Genomic DNA, 27,638 nt, shown 5'->3' with positions numbered 1-27,638 from the left:
TGTGAACAGGCAGTGGCCAGTGAGCTGTCCATTCCAGACTGCCCGGTGTCTCCATCTGGACTGTTCCAGGTGCCTCCGAGATGGTCCCCCCCACTTCACCTCTCCCTTCCTAGAACCTGTTCCACTCACAGCCAGAGCGATAGTGATGCAACACTCAGGTCTCCCCTCTCAGAGGTTCCAATCTCTCCCAGGTGGGGACAGACCAGGCCTGAGAGACTCCAGCACTCGCCCTGACCTCCCCAGGCACCCTCTGCTGGGCAGGCCACTAGCCAGCCTCACTCCTCTTCCTGTTACATTAGGGCCATTCATGGGGTCGCAAAGAGTTGGCCACGACTGAACAAGGGTTCAACCGAGATTCACTCAGGAGTCTAAGGTGCAGAGTAAACCCAGGCGTGACATTCTTAGAGGAAATTCTCAGGACCCTCTGAGATACTCTAGACTTTTCATTATAAAGAGCAACCTGATGCAGAATCTCAAATTCTTAATAATGAACAAGAAACTCCAACTTTCTTCTAATTTTTCCTTCTTAAATTACTCTGAAATTAATTTTTAATGATAGGAAATATTTGGTTCAGAAATTACTCTAGATCTATAGGGAAACAAACTTAAGACCCTCAAGGAACTGGACTGTGACACAGAAAGATTTTCTCAAGGATTTAATCTGAAAGTACTAGATTTAGTAAATTCGTGTTTACTATTAAAATATCTGATTTAGCTCTACTGTCATGGTTTTTAAAATGGATATGTTCTTTAAACAAGAGTTAATTGTCTTCAAATGAACCAAGTGTTATTAGTATATGTCAGACATTTGCCTTAACATCATCCTTATGAGGCTCATCAAAACATAAAAATTCAAGAACTATTCAATCTAATAGTATAAATGATGAATATTTCAGAGCACTATAGAATAAACATTACTGAAAGCTGTATGCACATTAAAATAAAATAGAATTTTCAGGAAGAAAGTTATTAGACACTGATTTCCTTTTTTATGTAAGTGCTGGCTCAATTGTAAACATAATCTTATTTGACACAGAGACCAGTATGACAACAGAATGTAGGCTTGAAAACTACCAAAAAAAAAAAAAAAGTTTTGCTTCTGGAAAAGCATTACAATTCTATCTGCATTAGCTGGTTCCCAATGCTCTTTTATTTTAATGACAGTTAATTATGACCATCATTTCACAATGGCTTCAACATAGCTATATGAAAATATATGTCTTCAGTGCAAATGGTTTCTCGAGTTTTTTAAATTATTATTAAAAATTGTTCTATAGCTCAAAAATACATTTGCAAATTAGGTGCTTTGGGTTCCTTAGTAACCCACGCGGGTGTTACTGTTTTTGGATTTCAGATGGAATCTGGGTGGCCTTGTCACGTGTGTGTTCGTCATAAGCAGAAGAAAATATGACAGATCAATCCATCTTGATGTTAATTTCTCATTATATGCTGAGAATAACGTCTCCCTTCTTTAGAACCACACAGAAGGTGTTTCATGATTACTTTTAGATGAGCATGCAGGACAAAATTTAGAACTCAAATGCATAGCTATAAATATGTAAATCTGAAAGGGATTGAGAACACCTGATTTCAGTTAGAAGCCTGCAGTTCTGGGGGACTTTTCCAGTATGTAAGCCATCGTAGTGCGCTACGAGGACCCAGGACTCTAGGAGGCTGAAGCCCAGCTTTGTTCCCCATCGTTTCCTTAAGACCTCCCCTCCATGACATCTAGTTAAAGACACTGTTAAGTAAACAACAGTGTGCCTGCCTTGCCAGACGCCACAGTCACTTTTTCTAGGTGGTTTGCCATCACTACCTTTGTCTTCTTAGAAATTCTAGGGGTTTCATTGGCTATGTTGGAATGCTTATCAGAAACAAACGTCATGTGAGAGGATGCAATAAAAAGCTTTCAAAAGTAATTCTTATCCGCCATCTGGACACAGAGCCTATGGGGCACCTGTGTTCTACTGAAGGGGGCGGGGACGGGGATGCACGTGGGCCCATCTGTCTTACACAGAGCCTCCCATGTCAGCTTTCCTTGGAAAAGAGAGTGCTAGAACGAAAAACATCTCAAGGCCACCATGCCAGGCAGCGGGAACTTTGAAATACTGTTTTTTTTGGGGGGGGTACACCCACATACACTCTTCTGGCACAACTAAAAAAAATTGATTTTATGAGAAATTAAAGAAATATTTTCTTCTTTGAAACATGCTACATCAAATAACCAAACAACAGTATTTTAAAGAAACGTATGTCCACCAAACAAGAGAAAACTCATATTCACATCACCCTCTCACATAAGCAACAGTGCTATCCAAGTGATCAAACAAGCAGCCTAAAATTCTGTGGACATGAAAGGAATTACATTTTCCCAGGAGACAGTCGACATTCAGAAGTGATCCAGGTGTGACCTACATCTGGCCTGTGCCCCTCACGTGAGCTGAAGAACCCCCATCTTAAGAGTAAACTGGGTTCTGTTCTCTTACGCCCAAGGATATGATCACATACCATAAAGCACTTCTGCTCATACAATTTCTACTCTTCTGTTATCTGGGAAACGGCGTAACTGTTGATTTAGAAATACGCAGGGGTAAAAGCACCACCAGTATTTCTTAGAGGTACGCTGTCTTCCTGATCATCACCTGCGCCAACATGCTCATTAAAACATTTCTTACAACCTTATTGTCTTTATTACTATTTTTAAAACGTGTTAATATTTTGGTATAGAGGGAAGCACTTCTCCCAGGCAGAGAACTAGAATTTTGAAGAAAGCCAATAATGAAATAACATTAACACTGGTTCTCAGTAAGCCACCTGGTTAACAACTGTTCCATCTTGTACCGTTTAAAATACTTCGGTAAGGATTTACTTACCTGGGAATATTCAAAGTCTGTGATGGGGGCAATGCTCTTGATATAGTCTGATCGAAACTGGTTTTCCGGGTTGGCCAGTGGAACGGGGGGAATTATGGTACTCATCGCCGACACAATTGTCTACAGTAGAATGAAGGAAAAGAATGTATGAATAAATAAACCACTTAGGCTCCATGTGTGATAATCTAGTCTGTGATTTCTGTGTACACCGTTTGAGGGAGCAGAGGACACAACCTTTTCACGGAACAAATATTTAGGAAATTCCTGGGACTTCCCTGGTGGTCCAGTATTTGAGACGCCAATGCTCCCAAATCAGGAGGCATGGGTTCAATCCCTGGTAGGGGAAGTAAGATCCCTCATGCTGCACAGCTTGGCCAAAAACAAAACAAAATCCTTACCACAATAGCATCCTTAACGTTTTTCCGGATGTCCAGAATTTTCTGTTTCTTCTCTCTGTATGAAAAGAGAACGGTTATTAACTAACTTTCTGCACAGCTGGTTGAATGCTGAATGAAACTTTAGATTCCCAGATGCAGTGGGGCTAACATAGTACCACTAGACGTCAACATTAGCCCCAGGACAATAGCAAAAAGTTGTTTCTTTTTTTTCAATCTGGGAAAGAAAAATACCTACCTTTACAGGTTTGGACTCTAAATAAATTTGAAGGGACGCACCACAGACTCTAGCTCTAGACAACCACATAGGTTAAACATAACAAGGTAAAATGGTCATGACTACTGCTACAAAAAATACAGGGCTACACCTGCAAACATATCTTATTTGAATCTATCCATATGTTGAATTGAAATAGATGCAGACACAGGGAGAAGTATATATTGACACATTAAGTGAGATCAGAGCTATAGTAATAACACAGATCAACCTCCAGTATCGATTAAATCAACTTTGTTAAGTAAATATTTTGATGTAGGCACCACCAGAAGGGTTTGCTTAAATATGCCAAATTCAACAACTCGCGTCTATATTTTCTGTCCTTAAAGGCTGACTCAAAGATCAAATTAACTGTTTAGAGAGAACATGTTTGGGGAGGCCGGGAGAGAAGGGACAAAGTTTGCATGAGGTTGGCAAGCAAACCCGGAATGGGTCATTCCTTACTCTGGATTAAATCCGTTGACGTGTAGGATCCTCATTTGCTTGACGATAGTGCTTTTCCCAGACTCACCAGCCCCTGAAAATACACAGAGAGAACGCTGTGACTGGGGGCTGGAGACCGTGGCCATCTCTCCCGCCACCAGAGACGCACCAGCGTCCTGCCCGCGCGCGGACGTCTTCAGGCGCGCGCTCGCAGTCGGCGGGGGCGCTGGCCCCGCAGCCCGGCCCTCTCTGAGCCTCGGGCCGTGCGCTGGGCTCTGGCCAGGCGCCGCCGCGCACCCCCCGGCCTTACCCAGCAGCAGTAGGCGGTGAGTCGCTTTGTAAGCCAGCCGCTCCTTTTGCAACTGCTTCTCGATCTTCTTGTTGGCCTCGCGCCGCTCCTTTTCATCGACGCCCTGGTCTTCTGACGTCTTGCTGTTGCCCAAACACCCCATGCCTGCCCGCTCGCGTGGACCTCAGGCACGGTTAGGAATTTGCACAAAAGGTGGCAGACAGCTGTAGGTGTGTGTAGACCCTGCGGCGGCCTCTCTTCCTCGCTGTTGAAAGAGACGTTCCGGTCTCTCGGTGTTTTCCGACCAGAGTAGGCGTTTCTTCTCCCTCCCCGTGCCCACCGCGAGCTCCCAACTCAGAGAACGCAAAGAAGACGCGCGGAGCCAACTGCTTTTTAAAGACAATTGTTTAGAATGATCTGCTGGATAAACAGCAGTGAGTGGAGACAAGGCGGAAAGCGCCGGTCCTCCGGAGCCGGCCGGGTGGCGCTGGCCCTCCCCGCGCCCCGCGCGCCCGGCGCGCCCCTCTCCGCGCGCCCGGCTGCTCGCGCCCGATGAGCTGCCGTGGGGGGGCCTAGGGTGACCGGAGCATGGACGCTCTGCCGGGTGCCCGGGCCCCGCCGGTGGCGGCCGAGTAAGGCGCGGGGGGACGGAGCGCGCCGGGTCTTCGCCAGTGACTATGGGCACCTGTCGGCCATCCGCGCCCCATCCCAGGTCCGAGCCCCAAAGGCCTCCTCGCGGCGGGGAAAGGGAGCCGACTCAGGGCGGCGGGGCAGGGGGTCCTTGGACTGGAGGGGTGGCGGCCGCCCTCGAAGGGAACCGCGGAGGCTCACCCGCGTGCGGTCCGGACGCGGCGCGCGCGGCTCCTTCGCAGCCCGAGCGGCTCTGGGTCTGGGCGTGCGCTCCCGCGATCCCGCACCGCCTCCGGCTTGCGGCGGGCGAGGCCTCGTGCTGCATCATGCATATTCTATCAGGGGGAGGGTCCGTGCCGTGCTCAGGCACCCCGCCTCCCCTCGTTCCCGTTCTAGATGGTTCCAGCGCTCCCACGCAGCCTCTCTCCCCCGGCTCTCCTCCGCGCGCTCTGAGCAGCTTGGCTACTTTTCTGGAAGACGCCGTGGCCCCGAGCCTGGCTCCGCCGCCAGAACCAGTGAGGGCGGCTGCGCGTTCCCACCTGTTGCGCGGGTGCCAGCCAGTCACTCTCCCGCTGCTGCGGCCGGTGCTCGGCGTCCTCGCTGCTGGACGCGGGGCGTCACCCCCCTGTGCGTCTCCAGGCTCGGGACCCTGCGCCGTGCGGCAGTTCCTCTCAGGGCTCCTCTCGGCTCTGCTGTCCAGTCCCCCTCCAGCCCTGACGTTCCCTCGCGGTCCCCACGCCTGGCCTCCGGGGCCCAGCGCTCCGCGGGCCTCACCCGGCTTCCCGCTCTTTCTTCCCTTCTCTACAGCTTTTTCCCTCCAGCGGCAAACACCGTCAACTCCGTCCAGTTTGACGTTTTGACCCCGACGGCCCTCTAGGCCATACATCCACGCCACCGTGTCTTGCTGCCCACGGGCTCCGAGTTAAAACCTAGGACTGACTCCCCTCGCCCCGCGCGGTTCACCCCACCTCGGTTCACACTTCAGCTCCTGCGGTCAGGCTTTAACCCACCCTTCACTGAACTACTCTCTCGGAGCCATCAGCGCACCCCGGGGTCAGACTTGCCCCAGGAACTGTGGTCTTGACCTCTAACTCTCTTGGAGACTCCTTCACCCTCCCCTCGACCATGTCTTTGAATTTCCCTCCCCCTCCACCTGGAGCAGGCGCCTCAGCCCCAGCCCAGCCCCCTCCTGTCCACAGCGTCCCAAGCACACCTCTACATCGGGGCCTCCCAGGATCTTCCCATCTATGGACCGAGATCTGAGCTCATTCCCTTGCCCACCCACACCTCCAGCCGCTCCTCTCTCTGTCTCTGTGAATAAGGTCCCTGATTTCCCGAACCAGGACATGGTTTGATCCCCTCCTTTTCCTTCTTGCAACCCCAGACACTGTGTTCCTTTGGGTCCCTTTCCTAAACATCGCTCCGGTTCTTTCCACCCCATCTGCCATTGCCATGGTCACTGTCCAGCCTGGATGTCAGCAGTGGCCTTCTGGTCACTCCTGCCTCCCTGCACAGTTGCCACAGTGACAGTGCAGATCTGACCACATCGCTGTCCCCACCACCCCCAAGTCCCCAGCCGTGGTCCATCAAGACTGTTTTCCGGTAAACTGCGCAGCTTGAGCACTCACGTCCATGCTTCCTGGAGCTGCCCCAGTCCCCCTTTGGCCCCTTGTGCGTGAACACCCCAGGACATAATGTGGGCACGTGTGTGCTTCTCTCTCTCGGAGACTTGCTGTAATGGCTTGTTTACGGCTCTTTCAAAAGTCCACTGGACTTGGGCTCAGTGAGGGCCAGGGTGGAGCCTGGCCTCGACACCTGCTTCACTGTGCCCAGTACAGTGCCTGGCCAAGGAGGGAGAAGCCCCATGAGTCTTCACTGGATGGATGTATAAATGAATTCCCGAAGGCCAAAGATAACTCCACTCCAAGTGTAGGTTCTTATGAAAGGAATTTCACCATCAGATTTTAAAGATACCCGTCCAGTTTAGCACCATATCCAAACAGGAATACTCTTTCAAAAACAAAAGCAGTGAAGCTTTCTTTCTGTCAGGGCAGAAGCAAAGACACAGGATGAGCTGGGTAGGAGTTTCAGCTTGTGAAAGGACACAATTCAGCAGTGTTCTGAGGCCACCCTCTTTGTGTTAACACAAATATTTACCTTATTTTGGTAAATATACACAACACGTCGTGGAAGGTGGTGAGCAGGGCATCACGAGGTGAGAATAGGTGCACAAACACAGCAGAGTGTGGTGGGATGTTTTAAAGGATATGTCTATTTTTTCTAATGCCAAGGTGTCTATAAAATTGTTAGCTGGAAGAGAAGGGGACAAAACAAGTCCCATGGAAGCTTGCTGTGCTTAGTCGCTCAGTCGTGTTCGACTCTTTGTGACCCCATGGACTGCAACCCACCAGGCTCCTCTGTCCATGAGGATTCTCCAGGCAAGAATACTGGAGTGGGTTGCCACGCCCTCCTCCAGGGGATCTTTCTAACCCAGGGATCGAACCCAGGTCTCCCGCTTTGCAGGTGAATTCTTTACCATCTGAGCCATCAGGGAAACTGATAAAGGGGAGAAATAAGAACCTGTAACCCTAAAAAATATAGCAAAAGTTTTCACTTGTTCAAATTTAGGAATTAGAATTAAAATAACTCATTTCTATGACCTATCCAGTGATTGCTGGCACTGAGCTAAATCCTTTTCATGGAGTGATTTATTTAGTATTTGCGATAACCCTAAAAGGAACTATTGTGACTGTTGTTTCATAGAATGCTAGAGGGTGAATAAGAGGTGTGTATGGGATCAAAACCTTTGCAGCCTGGCGGCAGCATCTGCACTGTCCATCCACAGAACACTGTTGTTGTTGTTGTGTAGTCACTCAGTCGTCTCCCAACTCTTTTTCGATCCCATGGACTGTAGCTCACCAGCCTCCTCTGTCCATGGAATTCTCCAGGCAAGGACACTGGAGTGGGTTGCCATTTCCTTCTCCAGGGGATCTTCCCAATCCAGGGATGAAACCCACATCTCCTGCATTGGCAGGCATGTTCTTTACCACTGAGCCACCTGGGAACCAGTCCAAAACATAAAAGCAACTTGTTTACACGGCAATGCAACATTTCTGATGAGAAATACCAAGGTGAACTTTGCACAGTCTATTACCAGGTAGGAGGTCAAGACACTTAAAAACTAGTCATGTGGCCTTTTCCTAGTCTGGTGTAGGTGACCAGTCCTCCTTTGAGCTTTGAACCATGGGCTCAGAATCCGGAATCCCAGCTGGCTCACCTGGAACACAGCAGCGGCTGTTGGGGAGCAGCTGGGAGCAAGTGATGCTGGCATCTGTTGCCAGGCAACGGCAGCACAGCAGCATCATCACCCTTGCTGCAGCGCACGCCCACCTGCGGATGCGAAGGGCTGCTGAGGGGGCAGCCAGGTGGGGGGATGCTGGGGTGAGGGAAGGCCCCAGGAAAGGAAGAGGGTTGGGAAGACATGGAGTTTAGGGTGAAAGGGCAAATGTGAAACAAAGTGGTTTTTCCTGCTCTTGTTGATGTGAAGAGACAAGGAGTCTTGTGAAAGTGAAAGAGGCTCAGTCATATCAGACTCTTTGTGACCCCATGGACTGTAGCCTGCCAGGCTCCTCTGTTCATGGAATTCCCCAGGCAAGAATACTGGAGTGGGTAGTTGTTCCCTTCTGCAGGGGATCTTCCCAACCCAGGGATCAAACCCAGGTCTCCTGCATTGCAGGAGGGATCTTTACCAGCTGAGCTACCAGGGAAGCCCCCCTAGTGTTTCAAAAGTTGAATTGTTTGAATTTCTTTTGTACTTAATTTGTGAATTTTGAATAATGACTTTGAAATTTGTTTTTTGTTTCAGCCCCTCCCCCCGCCATTGAAGCTGGCAGATGTCCAGAAGTTGACAACTATTCTCTAGTTAGCTGGACCTAAGTCTCTGATAGCAATGGGAACAAAATTCATTTTCCGTTATATAAGGAGGCCCTCTACAGAAATTTAATTGACAACAAGATGGAAAAAATTCAAACGAACTGTCTCACATCACCTCAGGCCTGGATTCAGGAGATGCTGAGCTCATTTTAAAAGTGACCAGAATGCTGTGGAGCACAAGATAGCGGATATATTGAATTAAATTTAAAAAATCAATCTTTTTTTAATAACCGGTCTAGCATTTTATGGGCCTTCTCTGCTGGTTCAGTGGTAAAGAATCTGCCTGCAATGTGGGAGACCAGGGTTCAGTCCCTGGGTTGGCAAGATCCCCTGGAGGAGGTTGTGGTGACTCACTCCAGTATTCTTGCCTGGAGAATCCCATGGGCAGAGGAGCCTGGCAGGCTGCAGTCCTTAGGGTCGCACAGAGTTGGACATGGCTGGAGTGACTAGGCAGCAGCAGAAACAGGCCCTGGTGGGGCAGGGGATGTACAGAGAGCAAGAGAACAGGTATCTTGAGTGGCCTGACCATACACCCCTGTAGATCAAAGACTGTGGCACCATACAGATGTTTTAAAGGATTTCTCAGAATAAAATGTTAGAACTACCATCTTTGGAGAAAACACATGGTGATGTCTGATAACTGGTGCAGTCTCCTCCTTTATGGACTAACTACAGGTGTGGCTCAGATGGTAGACAGTCTGTCTGCAATGTGGGAGACCTGGGTTTGATCCCTGGGTTGGGAAGATCCCCTGGAGAAGGAAGTGGCAACCCACTCCAGCATTCTTGCCTGGAAAACCCCATGGATGGAGGAGCCTGGCAGGCTACAGTCCATGGGGTTGCAAAGAGTCAAACACGACTGAGCGACTTCACTTTATTTCTTTCTAGCATTTTATACTGTAGAGGTTACTGAAGGTTAAAACCACACTCTAAGACATTAGGAGCAGGAATATTGAAAGATTTAAAAGCGGAGGAACAAAGCAGAGTGAGAGAGGCTAGCAGTCCTGACTCAATGCAGTGATATGGACCCAGAAAACTAAAAGCTGTGCCTGTTTTGCAAACAGACTAGGTGGGGTCAGCGTGGGGGTGGCTGAATGGCCGAGGCAGACACGGCTCTTGTGCTGCCTCGTGCCTTTTAGCAATTTGCAGCTCTCTTTCTTTTCTTAGGGTCTTGGTGGAAATGGTCACTGTGGATTATCTTCATTCTCAGCAGCAAAGCTTGCTCCATGACCTAATCACAACACACTTCAAACATCTTTTTTTTTTTTTTTTAACATTGTTAAATAGAAAACTAGGGAAACATTTCACCTTTCCCTTTCTGTACACAGCACTCTGCAATCAAATATTGTAGAATTTATGGAAATAATTTCTCTTCCACAGCACAGCACACTGCTGAGCTATCAGGGATACCCCATGAATGCACATAAGACCACTGAATTGTATACTCAAAAATGTTAAGATGGTAAATTATATGTTTAACTACAAAAACAAGAAAAAAAATTCACACTCAGGATCTTCATCATGACAGTGGTGGTTTCCACTGTTTGTTTTGAGGCAGTTAATGTTGTAATAGTTATGACCAACCTAGACAGCATATTAAAAACCAGAGACACTACTTTGTCAACAAAAGTCCGTCTAGTCAAGGCTATGGTTTTTCCAGTAGTAATGTATGGATGTGAGAGTTGGACTATAAAGAAAGCTGAGTGCTGAAGAATTGATGCTTTTGAACTGTGGTGTTGGAGAAGACTCTTGAGGGTCCCTTGGACTGCAAGGAGATCCAACCAGTCCATCCTAAAGGAGGTCAGTCCTGGGTGTTCATTGGAAGGACTGATGTTGAAGCTGAAACTCCAATACTTTGGGCACCTGATGCAAAGAGCTGACTCATTTGAAAAGACCCTGATGCTGGGAAAGATTGAGGGCAGGAGGAGAAGGGGACAACAGAGGATGAAATGGCTGGATGGCATCACCGACTCAATGGACATGGGTTTGGGTGGACTCTGGGAGTTGGTGTTGGACAGGGATGCCTGGTGTGCTGCGTTTCATGGGGTTTCTACTGAGCAACTGAACTGAATGTTGTAATTAACATGGGGGCCAGTTCTTGCTTAGGAACATTTCCTGCAATTATAGTTTCTGACCAGCAGGTGGCGGCGCAGAGCCCAGAGTCAGAAGGAGGCTCCAGACACACCACTCACTGGCCATAAAGCGGGTTTCCAACCCTACACTCAGGCGACCTTGAGGTTACAAAGATGAATTCCTTGTCGCTGATCTCAAGCAGTTTAGTGGGCCAGTAGAGAAGAGCAGACTTGCAGTCAAGTCCTCAGGGTTTTGTGGAGATCACAGTGGGACACTGAGGGACGTGTGTGGTCAGTTATGAATGTGAAGGAAAACATCACTTGAGAGGATGTGTGTTAACCTCTGTAAGTCACCCTCCGTTTTCTTAGAAAAGACACTGAAAGGTGCTCTGTTTCCAACAGCTCATCTGATAAGATCATCTCAACAGCTTCGAGATTATCCACACTTTGCAGAGAAGGCTGTGGTCTGAAGGTCCCATAGAGGCCTGACTGGGGTGGAGCCCTGTCTGACCCAAAAGCCTGAGCCCTTGTCAGAAGGAACTCTGACAAGTGGGGAGAAAATTTGCACCGTTCTCTCTTCCAGAAGGAAAAATCAAGCCCATCTCCTTTTGAACACGGGCAGGTTAATCTGCATGTAATAACTGATGAATTCATTAACTCTTCACTCAGTTACCTTAGCAACTGGTTTCTTTTAAAATTTGGCTTAGTTAGAGTCTAAAGCAACAGTTTTCCTTGTAATAGAATGTCAACCTGTGTATGAAGTTCAACCGAACTTGAACCTGCTCCATGACAGGTGAAAACTATGGGCCTTTCCCAGGAAAGTTGGACGGGCTCTTCCTGAAGCTTGCAGACTGTGAACCAGGGAGAAAGAGCCTAGTGTGTTGTCATTTGTTATTTATTTTGTCATTAGGTAGGAACCGTTTGATGAATTTAAACAACAGGTCAATTCAAGACCGATGTTCAAGAGGTAGACTCTGAGTGCAGACAGATCCCAAGCCCATAGATACGTGATTGACAGGACAGAGGCATGCATGGAGGTGGTTACTGAGAAACAGGACTTTCAGAGAGACAGAGAAAGCACAAATATGGAGTGGGAAAGGCAAGGCAAACTTGTGGGATGGACTGCAATTGTAGCAATCAGAATGAGCTCACAGTGTCAGATATGTTTGTCTGTGATTATCTGCATGTACATGTGTGTCCGTTGTATGACTGTGTACATGTATAGCATACACATGTATCTATTCTCTTGTTCTGTCTGCTGAAAACACCCAGGTGTTAGACACACTAGTAGCTGTGCGTGTACCTAGTGCCCAATCTTGGCCTCCAGCATCACCCACTACCCAGAGGAGCCAGAACTCCTCAGAGAAATGGCAGATTCTGAGGAGGGGGCAGTGGAGTCACAAGATAAACCTGGAATATGGTTACACAGAAAGTGAAAAAAGTGACAGTCCCTCAGTTGTGTCCGACTCTTTGGGACCCCTAGGACTATACAGTTTATGGAATTCTTCAGGCCAGAATACTGGAGTGGGTAGCTTTTCCCTTCTCCAGGGGATCTTCCCAATCCAGAGACTGAACACAGAACTCCCGCATTGCAGGCAGACTGTTTACCAACTGAGCCCCTAGAGAAGCCCAGAAAATAGGAATATGCTTTCAGATGGTGGGGCAGGTCTCTGAGAACACAGAGCCAGACCAAAGGCACTCCCATTGGACCAAATCTGGGATGATTTCAGCACCAAAAGAGTTAAGGTCAGTTGTGAATTCTAAGTCATTGAAAAATATAGAAATACCACATGTCCATGCCAATGAGAGACAGAGGCAAGGCAAAAACAACACCCTGCTGTGGATGTGACTGGTGATGGAAGTAAAGTCCAATGCTGTAAAGAGCAATATTGCATAGGAACCTGGAATGTTAGGTTCATGAATCAAGGCAAGTTGGAAATGGTCAAACAGGAAATGGCAACAGTGAACATCAACATTTTAGGAATCAGCAAACTCAAATGGACTGGAATGGGTTAATTTAACTCAAATGACCATCATATCTACTACTGTGGGCAAGAATCCCTTAGAAGAAATGGAGTAGCCATTGTAAGGTCGGACCCTGGGGGCCATGCTGGGCCGCCGCTCCTCTCCCTCCCATCAGCGAGAAGGTCCCTAACGGAAGGATCCTCCCAGATCCCGGAGACCAATGACAGCACACTTCGCCGGTTGCCATGATGAGCCGCCCCTCCTCTCCCCTGACGGCAGGGGACGTCCCTAATGGAGGGAGCCTCCTGGATCCCAGGGACCAATGACAGCACACTTCGCCAGCTAAAGCCGCCCCGCCCCAGCCGCATAGAAAAACCTATCAGCTCGCCAAGCCTTGAACCGGCAACCTATCCAAACCCCCATCCACTAACCCGGCCATCCCTCGCAGAGTACATATATAAACAAACTTCTAACACGGTCCAGGCGCGCGGACTTCCTCGATCTGCCGTGTTCCGGTCGGGAACCCCGCCTGGGAGCGCTTCGCCATTAAAGCCTGTTAGACACTCTTTCGGTGTCCTGGTCGTCTTTTACCTAACAGCCATCATAGTCAACAAAACAGTCTGAAATGCCATACTTGGATGCAATCTCAAAAATGACGGAATGGTCTCTCTTCGTTTCCAAGGCAAACCATTCAATATCATAGTAATCTAAGTCTATGCCCTGACCAGTAATTCTGAAGAAGCTGAAACTGAACAGGTCTATGAAGACCTACAAGACCTTATAGAACTAACACCCCTAAAAGATATCCTTTTCATTATAGGGGACTGGAATGCAAAAGTAGGAAGTCAAGAAACATCTAGAGTAACAGGCAAATTTGGCCTTGGAGTACAGAACGAAGCAGGGCAAAGGCTAATAGAATTTTGCCAAAGGAACACACTGGTCATTGCAAATACCCGCTTCCAAAAACACAAGAGAAGACTGTACACATGGACATCACCAGATACTGAAATCAGATTGATTATATTCTTTGTAGCCAAAGATGGAGAAGCTCTATACAGTCAGCAAAAACAAGACCGGGAGCGGACTGTGGCTCAAATCATGAACTCCTTATTTCCAAATTCAGACTTAAATCAAAGAAAGCAGGGAAAACCACTAGACCACTCAAGTATGACCTAAATCAAATCCCTCATGATTATACAGTGGAAGTGAGAAACAGAGTCAAGGGATTAGATTTGACAGACAGCCTGAAGAACTATGGACAGAGGTTCGTGACATTGTACAGGAGACAGGGATCAAGACCATTCCCAAGAAAAAGAAATGCAAAAATGCAAAATGGTTGTCTGAGGAGGCCTTACAATAGCTGTGAAAAGAATAGAAGTGAAAGGCAAAGGAGAAAAGGAAAGATATACCCATTTGAACGCAGAGTTCCAAAGAATAGCAGGGAGAGATAAGAAAGCCTTCCTCAGTGATCAGTGCAAAGAAATAGAGGAAAGCAACAGAATGGGAAATACTAGAGATTTCTTCAAGAAAATTAGAGATACCAAGGGAACATTTCATGCAAAGATGGGCACAATAAGGGACAGAAATGGCATGGACCTAACAGAAGCAGAAGATATTAAGAGGAGGCGGCAAGACTACATAGAAGAACTATACAAAAAAGATCTTCATGACCCAGATAATCACAATGATATGATCATGCACCTGGAGCCAAACATCCTGGACCTTGGGAAGCATCACTATGAACAAAGCTAGTGGAGGTGATGGAATTCCAGTTGAGACATTTCAAATCCTAAAAGATGATGCTGTGAAAGTGCTGCACTCAATATACCAGCAAATTTGGAAAACTCAGCATTGGCCACAGGACTGGAAAAGTTCAGTTTTCATTCCAATCCCAAAGAAAGGCAATGCCAAAGAATGATCAAACTACTGCACAATTGCACTCATCTCACACACTAGCAAAGTAATGTTCAAAATTCTCCAAGCCAGGCTTCAACAGTACATGAACCATGAACTTCCAGATGTTCAAGCTGGTTTTATAAAAGGCAGAGGAACCAGAGATCAAATTGTTAACATCTGTTGGATCATTGAAAAAGCAAGAGAATTCCAGAAAAACATCTATTTCTGCTTTATTGACTATCTCAAAGCACTTGACTGTGTGGATCACAATAAACTGTGGAAAATTCTTAAAGAGATGGACTATCAGGCCACCTGACCTGCCTCTTGAGAAATCTGTATGCAGGTCAGGAAGCAACAGTTAGAACTGGGCATGGAATAACAGGCTGGTTCAAAATAGGGAAAGGAGCACGTCAAGGCTGTATATTGTCACCCTGCTTATTTAACTTATATGCAGAATACATCATGAGAAATGCTGGACTGGATGAAGCCCAAGCTGGAATCAAGATTGCTGGGAGAAATATCAGTAACCTCAGATATGCAGATGACACCACCCTTACAGCAGAAAGCAAAGAAGAACTAAAGAGCCTCTTGATGAAAGTGAAAGAGGAGAGTGAAAAAGTTGGCTTACAACTCAACATTCAGAAAACTAAGATCATGGCATCTGGTTCCATCACTTCATGGCTAATAGATGGGGAAACAGTGGAAACAGTGACAGACTTTCTGTTTTTGGGCTCCAAAATCACTGCAGATGGTGACTGCCATGAAATTAAAAAACACATACTCCTTGGAAGGAAAGTTATGACCAACCTAGACAGCATATTAAAAAGCAGAGACATTACTTTATCAACAAAGGTCCGTCTAGTCAAGGCTATGGTTTTTCCAGTAGTCATGTATGGATGTGAGAGTTGGACTATAAAGAAAGCTGAGTGATGGAGAATTGATGCTTTTGAACTGTGGTGTTGGAGAAGACTTTTGAGAGCCCCTTGGACTGCAAGGAGATCCAACCAGTCCATCCTAAAGGAGATCAGTCCTGGGCGTTCATGGGAAGGACTGATGCTGAAGCTGAAACTCCAATACTTTGTCCACCTGATGTGAAGAACTGACTCATTTGAAAAGACCTTGATGCCGGGGAAGATTAAAGGCAGGAGGAGAAGGGGACAACAGAGGATAAGATGGATGGCATCACCAACTTGATGGACATGAGCTTCAATAAACTCCAGGAGATGGTGATGGACAGGGAAGCCTGGCATGCTGCAGTCCATGGGGTTGCAAAGAGTTGGACCCGACTGAGCGACTGAACTGAACTGATGCCAATGAGAAAGAGATAAAGTGGGGAGAAGGGAAATATTATCAGTCATGGAGAAGTGAGAACTCTCTCAGTTCTTGGTTCCTTTTCTTCCTCCCTGTTGGGTTTCATTTGTGTGCAATTTATCATCTGTCTCCCCAGGTGCTTATGCAGTGCTGACCCCATGCTGGGTGCTGCCCAAGGAGACAGGACTCACACTGTTGGGTTGTGGGTTCTCTTCAGTTCAGTTCAGTTGCTCAGTCCTGTCCAACTCTTTGCCCCTAGGGGTGATTATTTATCCACAGGCTGGCCAGAGGTCATGCTTGTTAGACGCATGGCAGAGACCAGGCCAGTTTTACGTGGAGAACTGATGACAGGCCAACCTGGAGGTGGGATGCCCTGCCTGGGACAGAGAGGACAGGAGCAGTCGTGCAGAAAGGACAGGTGCATGACCTGTCTGGGGATGAACAGTCTCGCACAGGCACACAGAGCAGTTATTCCCAGAAGAGAGAAAAGGGACCGCACCAAGAAGGGGCCGCTGGAGGATCCACCAACACTGGGGGATGGATGCTGCTGTGTGGAGGTGCGCGCGGGTGTGTGCAGGTAAGAGCCCCGTCAATGGGCCCGTGCCCAGCTCTGCCACTGGTCGGCCATCCATCGCCTTCATCTCTCTCCCAGCATCACCTTTCACACCTGGGAGCTCAGATCCAGCAGGTTTCCCTGTTAATCGGCGGGCAGGCATTGAGGACCACGGTTTGGGAGCGGCTGCCCCGCATCCATCAGGTTTCCCGCACCGCAGCGCCACCTGGCGGCCGCGTCAGGAACGGCCTGAGGCAAAACTTGGCATTATTCTCTGTTGAACAGAGAACTCCGCAGGTTAGGACCGCAGGCGCAGTTACCTGCAGTTAAGAACGATAGGGTCCAGAAGCTGGAATATTGAAGAGGCTACTACTTAAATTGTTGTGTTGCTACTACTACAACACAACAGAAAGACAACCCAGTTAAAGAAGGAACAAAGTATTTGAACAGACATGTCTCTAAGGAAGACATAAGGAAGTATTCTAAGGGAACTAGGTCTTCCCTGATGGCTCAGACGTAAAGCGTCTGCCCGCAATGCGGGAGACCGGGGTTCGATTCCTGGGTCGGGAAGATCCCCTGGAGAAGGAAATGGCAATCCACTCCAGCACTCTTGCCTGGAAAATCCCATGGACGGAGAAGCCTGATAGTACAGTCCATGGGGTCGCAAAGAGTCGGACATGACTGAGCGACTTCACTCACTCTAAGGGAATTACATATAAAATGAAGGGACTCTGCTGACAGAGGGGATCAGGAAAGTCTTGGAAGAGGTGACACTGGAGACGACCTTTGAACTGAGGGTGAACAGGACACTCAGTGGTGTGGGGGAGAGGATTCCAGTGTAGAGGGCGGGGGAAGCCCAGGGGTCTGCGAGCAGGTGGCACAGACTGCGTGGTGTGGCAGGTCCACCCACAGGCAGAGGGGAGTGGGCCTTGAGAAATCGAGGGGAGATGAAGGGTATAAACCCTGAGTTATGAAACAAAGTCCCAGGATGCAGTGCACAGCACGTGACTACAGTTAGTAACACTGTGCTGTGTACTTGAAAGCCGCTAAGAAAGTAGATCTTAAAAGTCCTCTTTGCACACAACTTTTTAGGTACCTATGTGTGGTGATGGGTGTTAACTAGACTTACTGTGATCACTTCACGATATAGACAAATATTGAATCATTTTGTTGTACACCTACAACTAAGTTTTCTGTCAACTGTATCTCAATTTAAAAAATACTAAAACAAAGTAACCTCCTAAGAAAAGAGAAAAGTTTGCTACTTGACCCTGTCCTCTTTAGCCTCATAGCAGAAACAGAAGACAATACAAGGAAGTCAATGTCTTTTATCAAAGACAACAGGAGTGAATTTTCTCAAAGTTCGAGAGGCTGGAAGGTCCAAGAGGGAGGTGCTGGCAGGGCTGGTTCCTCTAGAGGCCTCTCTCCTTGGCTTGCAGACTCCCACCGGCTTCTCCCTGTGTCTTCACATGGTTATCCCTGTGTCATGTCTGTGTCCAAATTTCTTTATAGTAGGATATATAAGGATGCCCATCAGGCTGGATCAGAGTCCACCCTAATGACCTCATTTTACTTATTACTATTTTTGGCTGTGCTGGGTCTTTGATTTATGGGGGTTTTCTCTAGTTGCTACTCGAGTAGCAGGGACTACTCTTTGTTGTGGTGCATGGGCTTTGCATTGTGGTGGCTTCTTTTGTAGCTGAGAGCAGGATCTAGCTGCATCGGCTTCGTAGCTGCATCCCTTGGGCTCAGTTGTTGTGGCACATGGGCCTAGTGGCCCCAAGGCTTGGGGAATCTTCCCAGACCAGGGATGGAACCCGTGTCCCCTGCACTGGAAGGTGGATTCTCATCAACTGTGTGACCAGGGAAGACCTTATTTAATTGGCCCTTTCTAGGCTCTGTCTCTGAGTACAGATGTTGGGGGCAGACTGAAAGGCCATTTTATACAAGGGACTTGGGCATCCTCAGGTTTTGGTGTCTGGAAGGGCCCTGGAACCAGTCCCCTGTGGATTCCTGATGGCAGTGATCATGGTGTGACCCACGTGACCACAGTCTTTGGGTGGTGGGTTGACTTGCAGGATATGGAGGTCACCATAGAAACCTGTCCTCTGTTTTCCTAAGTCAACACTCAGCTGCACTTGATGGAATTGGGTACTGTTTGTTCCCAGGCTGACACACAGAAATTCAGGTCACAGATAAATGGGCAGGGGGCCTGCCCCGGGGTGCAGTGGCATCACTGAAGCCCGCCTCCCTGGATGCTCTCAGCTCCACACTTACCAGATCATGCCCTACACTGAGGCCTCGGCCGAGTGGGACCAGTGACCCTGGCCTTCAATAATGAGCCCGTCCAAGCTCATTACTGTGCCCAAGCCCAAAGGGGAGCTGTTTCTTCTGAGAAAACACCACTTGCCAGAGGGGAAGTGGGTAGTATTGAATGCACATCCTCCATTAGTGCACCAGAGCAGCTGCGTCTCCGTTGCCTCTCAGGCCAGGTGGCACCAATCAATGGCTGGCTGGATGCGCTTACATTAAGTACCAGTTACTTCAGAGCTTCCGAGATAGCGGATTACATCACCATCCTTCCTGGCCTGGGAGAGAAGGACAGACAGAAAATAGCCACCTCCCCGCCTCGAGGCTTTGCTGATTTTTCCCAGCACACGGAATTTTCTCGTATGTGAAAATCTCTAACAACCAAATGAGAGAGACTGCTCTCATCCCCTGGGGGGACACCACAGAGGTGGCTGGGGCTTTGGGACTGGACCATGGGGGCAGGGGTGAGTTCTGATGGTGGAAAACGTGCTGGCATTTTGCTCTACATCTGCCCTAAGTGCAACCTTAGTACACCATTCTCTGACAAGCCCCTCAAAATGGAAAAAAAAAAGAACCCCCTGGTCCACTTTTAAAACAAATCTATTCAACGAGTGTACTCTGATGTTTTGGTGACCTCCACACCGCCTCCCTCTCCCAGGCCCCACTCCGTCCTGCACATGCTGTGCCCATGGACTGGGGTGATGGTGCTGGTGTTCTTGTCTCTGCACAATGCCATGGGGACACCTCTCTGCTGACCTCTGGGCAGGTGAGTGTCCCGAAACACAGCCCGACATCCTTCTGAACACAGGCGACCCCACATCAAATGGTGGATTAATTCCAACTCGTACCCTCCAGGGCTGTGCTTCCTTCTGACTGGGGGTGTGGGTTCAGGGTCCATCCACCCTTGCCCCGGAGGCCCACAGTCCCCCTGCTTGTTCTTTCTGCGCTGTCCCTCGGCCACACCTGCTGCCTGAGTCTTGCTTCACCTATGGAAATGTGGAGTCTGTGTCTGAGGTTATGGGTGATGGTTTATACAACAGACTGACGCAGGGCTGTGACTGCAGCCCCTCCAGGCTGTAAGGACATGCTGTGAGCGTGTGGGTCTGGAAAAGTGAGGCACAGTCAGAGCATCTGGAATTTCTCCTGACGACAAAGCCCACGGGGCTCCAGTAGGCGGGGTGGGACAAAGCAGCACACTGAGAAGGCGGTGTCCTGAGCATCCACCCAGCTCGCGTCCACTGCACGACTCAAGAACCAACTGCTATCTTGGTTACTGTGTGCGTGTGCTAAGCTGCTTTAGTCCTGTCTGACTGTTTGTGACCCCATGGACTGTAGCCCACCAGGCTCCCCTGTCCATGGGATTCTTCAGGCAAGAATACTGGAGTGGGTTGCCATGCCCTCCTCCAGGGGATCTTCCTGATCCAGGGATGGAACCTGTGCTCTTATGTCTCCTGCACTGGCAGGTGGGTTCTTTCCTACTAATGCCACCTGGGAGCAGGGTCATTGTATCGTTACAATTAAGGTATTTATTTTTAAAAAAGTGATCAACCCCCACCCCCCACCCCCAGTGGAGAACATTGTTTTTCCGTGATTTCACCAAGCACTCCCTCTTAGAGGAACTAGACATGGACGGGGGTCAAGCCAGAGTTCTGGTTTATCCCAACAGCCAAGTACAAGGTGATGACAGCAAACGACCCACAGAGATGGCCTCCTTCTAGAAAGATCTACTGCTGGCGGAGAAAGACCACACACACAGGAAAACAGCAGGAGATAATTGAAGGAGGCAGAAAACACGAATTCTACTCATAGTTGTCCATTTTTAATTTGAATGGTATCTGGAAAATGGATAACATCAAATGAATACTTTTCCAATCAGAGTGTAAAGTGGCACCTACTATGTTGTGGGACATCGACTATAGTGAGAGGCAGGGAGAGGTGGTGTGCTACAGTCCATGTGGTCGCAAGGAGTCGGACACGACTGAGCAACAAAACAACAATAACTATGTCATGACTATGAGTTCAGCAGCTGAAAGGTACACTTGAAGGGTGGGGACCCAGCTTCGATTGCTGGGTGTTCAGACAGACGATGTATTTTGACCCCACACCCAGTCTTGTCAACTGTGTTTTTGTTGGCGGTGGCTCATGGGCCAAATCGGGCATGGAGATTGTGTTTTATTAATATGTATGTGCTCAGTTGCTCAGTCATGTCTGACTCTTTGAGACCCCATGGACTATAGCCCCTCAGGCTTCTCTGTCCATAGGATTCTCTAGACAAAAACACTGGAGTGAGTTGCCATACCCTTCCTCCAGGGGATCTTCTTGACCCAGGGATTGAACCTGCATCTCTTCTGACTTCTGCATTGGCAGGCAGGTTCTTTACTACTAGCGCCACCTGGGAAGCCTTTTATAGATAAAAGCTAATGGTTAACAATAAGGAGGTTCCAGGTGAAAATGAAATCTTTTCCCTCTTATTCTGAAAATTCAAGATGGGCAACGCTGGACCTGCATTTAAATTTTTTCTCTATATGGAGCTTCTTTCGCTTCACATATCCTTTTAAATGTTTCTGTCTGGCTGCACAATCACATTAAAACATTAAGTTGCCAGAACTCTGGACCTTATTTGGTTTTCTCTTATTTCTTGAGACCACAATTCTCTCCTTTTTGAGTTAATTTGGTGCATGAAAAGAAATTTGGCTGGAGTTAATTTCTAAGTGATTTCTTTCCGGAAAAATATGTGGGTGGGGATATCCTTTGAGCAATTGTGTATCTGAAAATCTATTTTCCCCTCACATAGACACAGGTACACATACACAGACATATGCATAGGCCCACAGTGGTTTAATGAGGTGCGAGCGTCTAGGATCACCGTTCAGTATTTTCAGACCCCTGGCAACATTGCTCTGTCCTGTGCGGAAGTCAGCAGTGTACATGAGAACTCTGCTTCTGATGCCTCCTCTTCCCTTTTCAGGTAACCTGATCCCTTCTGTATTTTTTGCTCTTTGATTCTCCAAAAACGTTTCCCTTTATATTCGAATTCAGATATTTCACTGGAGACAGCAGCTAGGTTTGTGCCATTTTGCTTGTTCATTCTTGCAATGGTGAGCCGTTCCAAACCAAAGACTTGGATGTCCTTAAAGAAAAGTCTCCTTTCATTTGCAAGCAGGATCTTCCTCCATCGTAGGCTGGGTTCTCTCTTTGTGCGCCGCTGGGCAGAGAACAACAATTATTCTTCTTTAGAGCTCACAAAATTGGGGTCAGAAGCCCACGTCTTACTTTTTTTTCCCCTAATCTTTAAAAGGCACAAGTATTAATAGCATCAGGGACTCAGGCTTTGAGTCACAGCGCACGTCCCCGGGTTGTTCGCTGTAAAGGCTGTTACGTTCGCTACAGCTACAGCTGGAAGCGCCGGCAGGCCGCGCGCTCTGCACCTTTGCGCCGGCGGCGTCGCGTTTTCTTCGCTGTGCGCAGGGGCCACAGCGGACGAATCTGAAGGAGGAGGGGGATTCTGAAGACACCAGGGTTGAAGCCGACTCAGTGAGGCAAAGGGGCCGTATTCCGGGCTGTGAAATTATTTCTCAGAAGCGGACAAGCCACACCCGCCCCCCGCCCCCCACCCCCGACCCCAGATGACCCCGCGGTAGAGGCCTCTGGCACCTGCTTTCCTAGGCGCGCTTGGAACAGCTGCCCCAGCAGAGGAGGTGAGATGCTCCAGGCGCCTCGCGGGTGCACGCAGTGGGGATGAAACGAGCGGGCGCGAGTTCCCCGGGCCGGCCCCTCAGTCCGTAACACGTGAGCCACGGGCCGGAGGACAAGGTGTGGAAAAGAGCAGAGTCACCGGGCAGCTCGTTCGCGGCCCACTCAGGTGGACGCTACCTAGTCAGAGTTGCTCGGGACCCGAGACCGAATCCACCCAGCCCGCGTGCGTCCTTCACCGCGTGTGCGCCGCCCAGCGCCCGGTTTCCCGCGCCTCCTTTGCGCCGCTTGCGCCCTGCTCTCCGCGCCCAGTTCTCCGCGCCCCCCGTGCGCCCCCAGCCCAGCGACCAGCACCCACCGAGCAGCAGCAGCCGGTGCGTCCGCCGCAGGTCGCGCCTCTGCTCGCGGAGTCTGCGGTCGATGCTCCTGCTGACCCGCCTGGCCTCGCGCTCCTCCGCGCGCTGCCGGTCCGTGCGCCGCCGCCTCTCCTGCGCCGGAGTCAGGACCGGGGCCAGGTCCAAGTCTGGCATCGGGTTCAGGTCGGACCGTGCGCCCTCCACGGGCGGCTCCGGGTCCCCGAAGAGCAGCGGCCGGAGGCTGTGGCACAGCCCCATCTGGGCGCGGGGCGTGGGCCTCGAGGCTTACGCCCGAGCCCCCGCAGAGGGGCGGGAGGGCACTGCGCGCGGACCCGGCACGGCGCTGTGGCCCGCAAGCTGGGGCGCACAGGTGAGTCGGGGCCCCGGCCCCTCACCGCCCCCCAGGGCCATTCCGCCTTTGCCGCTAGTTCAGGGGCTGGCTACCTCTTTGGCCGGAGATCACCTGACAAAGAGGACCTCTGGCCTGAACGGCTGCCGGGAGCCCGGCCCCGGTTACCGTAAGTACCGCCACCTACCCTTACCCCGTTACCGTATTTACTGTTTCCGGCCCGGCGCTCCTAACGTAAATACCACCGCCGGCGAGTCCCCCACCCCACCACGCCCGTTATCGTAAGTTCTGCCTCCTAGCCACGCCCCCTTACCGTAAATACTGCTGCCCGAGGCCGGCGCGAAGCTACAAACAGTGCCACCCTGGCCGCGGTGGTGACGCCATCGGCCAGAGCTGCCATTGCCTTCCTTGGAACTTCGTGGGTTTCATCTCCGGCAGTAGGCAGTAGGAACGCAAAGCCGGCTAAAGAGGTGGGATGCCAGCGTTGAGAGCTTGAGTTCCCCGTGTAGGGCAAGGGAGTAAGAGAAAGCGAGGTTTGGAAATAGGAGACAGGCACTTTACAGGAACAGATCACCTTTAACGAGGCGAGAAGGGGCAGCAGTCAAATCAGTGAGCTGCTTCACTAACCCAAGAAAAGAGTAAGTATATATAGGCTTATATGTAGAAATCTACTGTCTTAAGGGGGCCTGTTCTCCAAGGCTGTTCGGAGTAGTTACCTCTTAAACGGCTGGGGCAAGGAATTCTGGAGATCGGCCAGAGGCTGGGACCAGCTGGGAGCTGGGCAATCAACCTTAATGTCCATTTTTTTTTCCTTCAGGTGAGAGAGTTCTTTGTTTTGCATAGAATGGTGGGGAGGACCTGGAGGGGAGTTTTAACTCCAGGCTATTTTGAGCCCTGTAACTTTCCTTCACCCCTGGGTGTTACACCTGCGAACTCCTTCACCTTCCTGCTGGTCATAAACGCCAGTGTACACACCGCCGCACACTCTCGACCCCCACCTCAAACTATTACACCTTCCATCTCGACATTATTTTCAACAAGTTCTACACTTAGTAAAACACTGAAAGCAGGTACTTAATTGTCAACAACAACAATTGTCATGTACTGTTTATATTTGCTAAAAGAATACAGAATTGCACACTGCATCCAATTTTTAATCTGCAAAGTAGTGCAGAGAGGAGCCAGGCACTTCCAGACCCAGCGCCTTCTCTCCACGCCTCAGATCCATGAAAGATCCCCGTTTTCTCCTAATTTCTCACATAACGTCCATCATCTTATAGGGCTTCTGCAATATGTGAAAATTTTGACATAGCTTTTAAGAACCCTGCTGTAACACACGTTCTTTAATTTTGATCAAAGTGGCATGGGATGTTATAATTGATAGGTAAATATATCTAATAGGAATCCCTGTTAACAGAGCAAATTGGGCTGTTTAATGCCACACAGTCCTGGGCACTTGAATTGTATTCCTCTGGGCTGCAAACTGAGGGCAGCTAATAATGACAGTTCAGTTCAGTTTAGTTGCTCAGTCGTGTCTGACTCTTTGTGACCCCATGAACCACAGCACACCAGGCCTCCCTGTCCATCACCAACTCCCAGAGTTCACCCAAACGCATGTCCATCGAGTTGGTGATGCCATCCAACCATCTCATCCTCTGTCATCCCCTTCTCCTCCTGCCCTCAATCTTTCCCAGCATCAGGGTCTTTTCAAATGAGTCAGCTCTTCTCATCAGGTAGCCAAAGTATTGGAGTTTCAGCTTCAACATCAGTCTTGCCAATGAGACACCCAGGACTGATCTCCTTTAGGATGGACTGGTTGGATCTCCTTGGAGTCCACGGGACTCTCAAGAGTCTTCTCCAACACCATAGTTCAAAAGCATCAATTCTTTGTCACTCAGCTTTTTTTATAGTCCAACTCTCACATCCATACACAAAACCCACACAATTACATAGGTTGTGTCAAGAATGATAACTGGATTTGGTAAGAAGTAAGTGAAAGTGAAAAGTAAAAGTGAAAGTCGCTCAGTCATGTCTAACTCTTTGTGACCCCATAGACTACACAGTCCATGGAATTCTCCAGCCCAGAATACTGGAGTGGGTAACCTTTCCCTTCTTCAGGGTATCTTCCCAACCCAGGGACTGAACCCAAGTCTCCCGCATTGCAGGCAGATTCTTTACCAGCTGAGGCATAAGGTAAGAAGTAAGGTGTTTGCTAAACCAGATTGGTCAGGGTCTGAAATGGTTGCGTAGTTATAAGGGGAGACCTTTAGACCAGAAGGTTGAAACTGGCAGCGACTGGCAGCTACTGTTTTGAGAAAGGCTGGTGGTGTCCTTGAGTCTGACACAATTCAGAAAATTCAGGTTTCTCAGTGATCCAGAAACGTGTCTGGAACCACATCCACAGTGGCCACCCAGCTCCATTTTCCTGAACCAGAGCTACTCTATTTTGATTTTAAACACATTCTTGTCTTCAGTGGTTTAAGCAGATGACAGTTCATGTTTGACAGGTCATAAGACAGGCTGTTCTAGTGAGCATAAAGTTCATGTTAAATGATGCATAAGCCACAATGACTTACCCACACCTCAACAGCAATTATTAGAAAAATTTGATTATGTGATCTATGCATACAATAAACTAGAATAAAATGTTTAATATTTATATATAACTGCTAGTAAAGTTAAAGGTTTTTAAAGTGATTTAAAGTCATTGGGTTGTATATATGAACAATTTCTGATGTCAAAGATTGATTATGAATCTGAAAGTAGAAACCATGAGGGGAGTCCAAGTAAATGTAACATCACAGCAGGTTGATATAATATGTAATCTTGTGTGATCTTCACTGCTGCAGACAGGACTTTTCCATTCTTAATTTGTCTTCCTGTGAACTTCCTTTCTAAGAACAAATGGTTAGGATGTAGTGAAAGGGTGTGTCTAATGTCTTTGTATGGATATGTTTAATTGATTAATGTGGCACTTTATTAATGCCAGTTTTGCACATTTTAACACCATTCTGAAGAATTGATGCTTTTGAACTGTGGTGTTGGAGAAGACTCTTGAGAGTCCCTTGGACTGCAAGGAGATCCAACCAGTCCATTCTAAAGGAGATCAGCCCTGGGTGTTCTTTGGAAGGAATGATGCTAAAGCTGAAGCTCCAGTACTTTGGCCACCTCATGCGAAGAGTTGACTCATTGGAAAAGACTCTGATGCTGGGAGAGATTGGGGGCAGGAGGAGAAGGGGATGACCCAGAATGAGATGGCTGGATGGCATCACCGATTCAATGGACGTGAGTCTGAGTGAACTCCGGGAGTTGGTGATGGCCAGGGAGGCCTGGCGTGCTGCGATTCATGGGGTCGCAAAGAGTCGGATACCACTGAGTGACTGAACTGAACTGAACTGAACACCATTCCATTGGAAACTTCAGTGAAATTGTAGAAAAGAGGTAGGACCAATTTGAGGTCCTCTCTCCCAGGTTGGGGCTCTGTTTGATTAGTCTGATATATAGTCTGAGAGGATTCATTAAATAATGCAATGATAAATTTTATAAAAAATATAGCCATTCAAAGCAAAAGTGGAGGCCTAACTTCCTATAATGCAGGATTTGCCAGCCTCTGTGCTGTCGACCTTTGAGGCTGGATAATTTGTTGTCTTGGGGCGTGTCCTGTGCATTGTGCGATGTTACAAATATGCTCAAAGATTTCAAATAAGATGTAGGCATGATAAATGAACTGATGGAGAATCTTAGCAGAGAAATTGAAACTGTTGAAGGGAAGCAAATGGAAATATGAAAACAGAAAAGTGCAATAACATAAAAAATTCATTGGATGTACTTAACAGCAGGTTGAACATGAAAGAACAATTTGAAGACTTAGAAAGCAGATGTATAGAAATGATTTCATCTGTAAGGTGGGGTAGGAGGAAGCAATTGAGGTGAAATGATTAGATTCCCAGAGGCCTGTTGATGAATATTATCTCATCTAAAATAAGTGTAATTAGAGTCCTAGAAAAAAATGGAAAAAAACAAGGCAGAAACAATATTTGAAATAGTGGCCTCAAATTTCTGAAATTTGATCAAAGATATTCACTAATAAATCCAAGAAACCCAGTGAGTCACATGCAGGATGCTGCTACTGCTGCTACTAAGTCGCTTCAGTCGTGTCTGACTCTGTGCGACTCCGGAGACGGCAGCCCACCAGGCTCCCCCATCCCTGGGATTCTCCAGGCAAGAACACTGGAGTGGGGTCCATTTCCTTCTCCAATGAGATGCAGGATGAAGACACAGAAAAATGCACATGGGCACACACGATCAAACTGCTG

General features: G+C 48.4%; 1 protein-coding gene across 2 annotated transcripts in view; it reads right to left on the bottom strand.

Annotated features, from left to right (window-relative positions):
* Positions 1–23,896, bottom strand: part of GNAL (G protein subunit alpha L) — a 67,291-nt gene extending 43,395 nt beyond the window's left edge. Inside the window, exons 1-5 of one of the 2 annotated variants that reach the window (XM_018039549.1) lie at positions 5,089–5,192; positions 4,279–4,522; positions 3,990–4,062; positions 3,272–3,326; positions 2,874–2,993 (exon numbers count right to left, since the gene is read on the bottom strand). In XM_018039549.1, coding sequence (XP_017895038.1) covers positions 2,874–2,993; positions 3,272–3,326; positions 3,990–4,062; positions 4,279–4,420 — 390 coding nt within the window. In that variant the 5' untranslated portion in view covers positions 4,421–4,522; positions 5,089–5,192. Of the gene's footprint in view, positions 1–2,873; positions 2,994–3,271; positions 3,327–3,989; positions 4,063–4,278; positions 4,523–5,088; positions 5,193–22,975 lie in introns of those variants that run through there. The other variant, XM_018039550.1, reaches the window with a different exon arrangement.

This window comes from Capra hircus, chromosome 24 (assembly GCF_001704415.2).
Source record: "Capra hircus breed San Clemente chromosome 24, ASM170441v1, whole genome shotgun sequence".
Taxonomy (NCBI): Eukaryota; Metazoa; Chordata; class Mammalia; order Artiodactyla; family Bovidae; genus Capra; species Capra hircus.
This window is presented reverse-complemented; position numbering and strand designations above follow the sequence as displayed.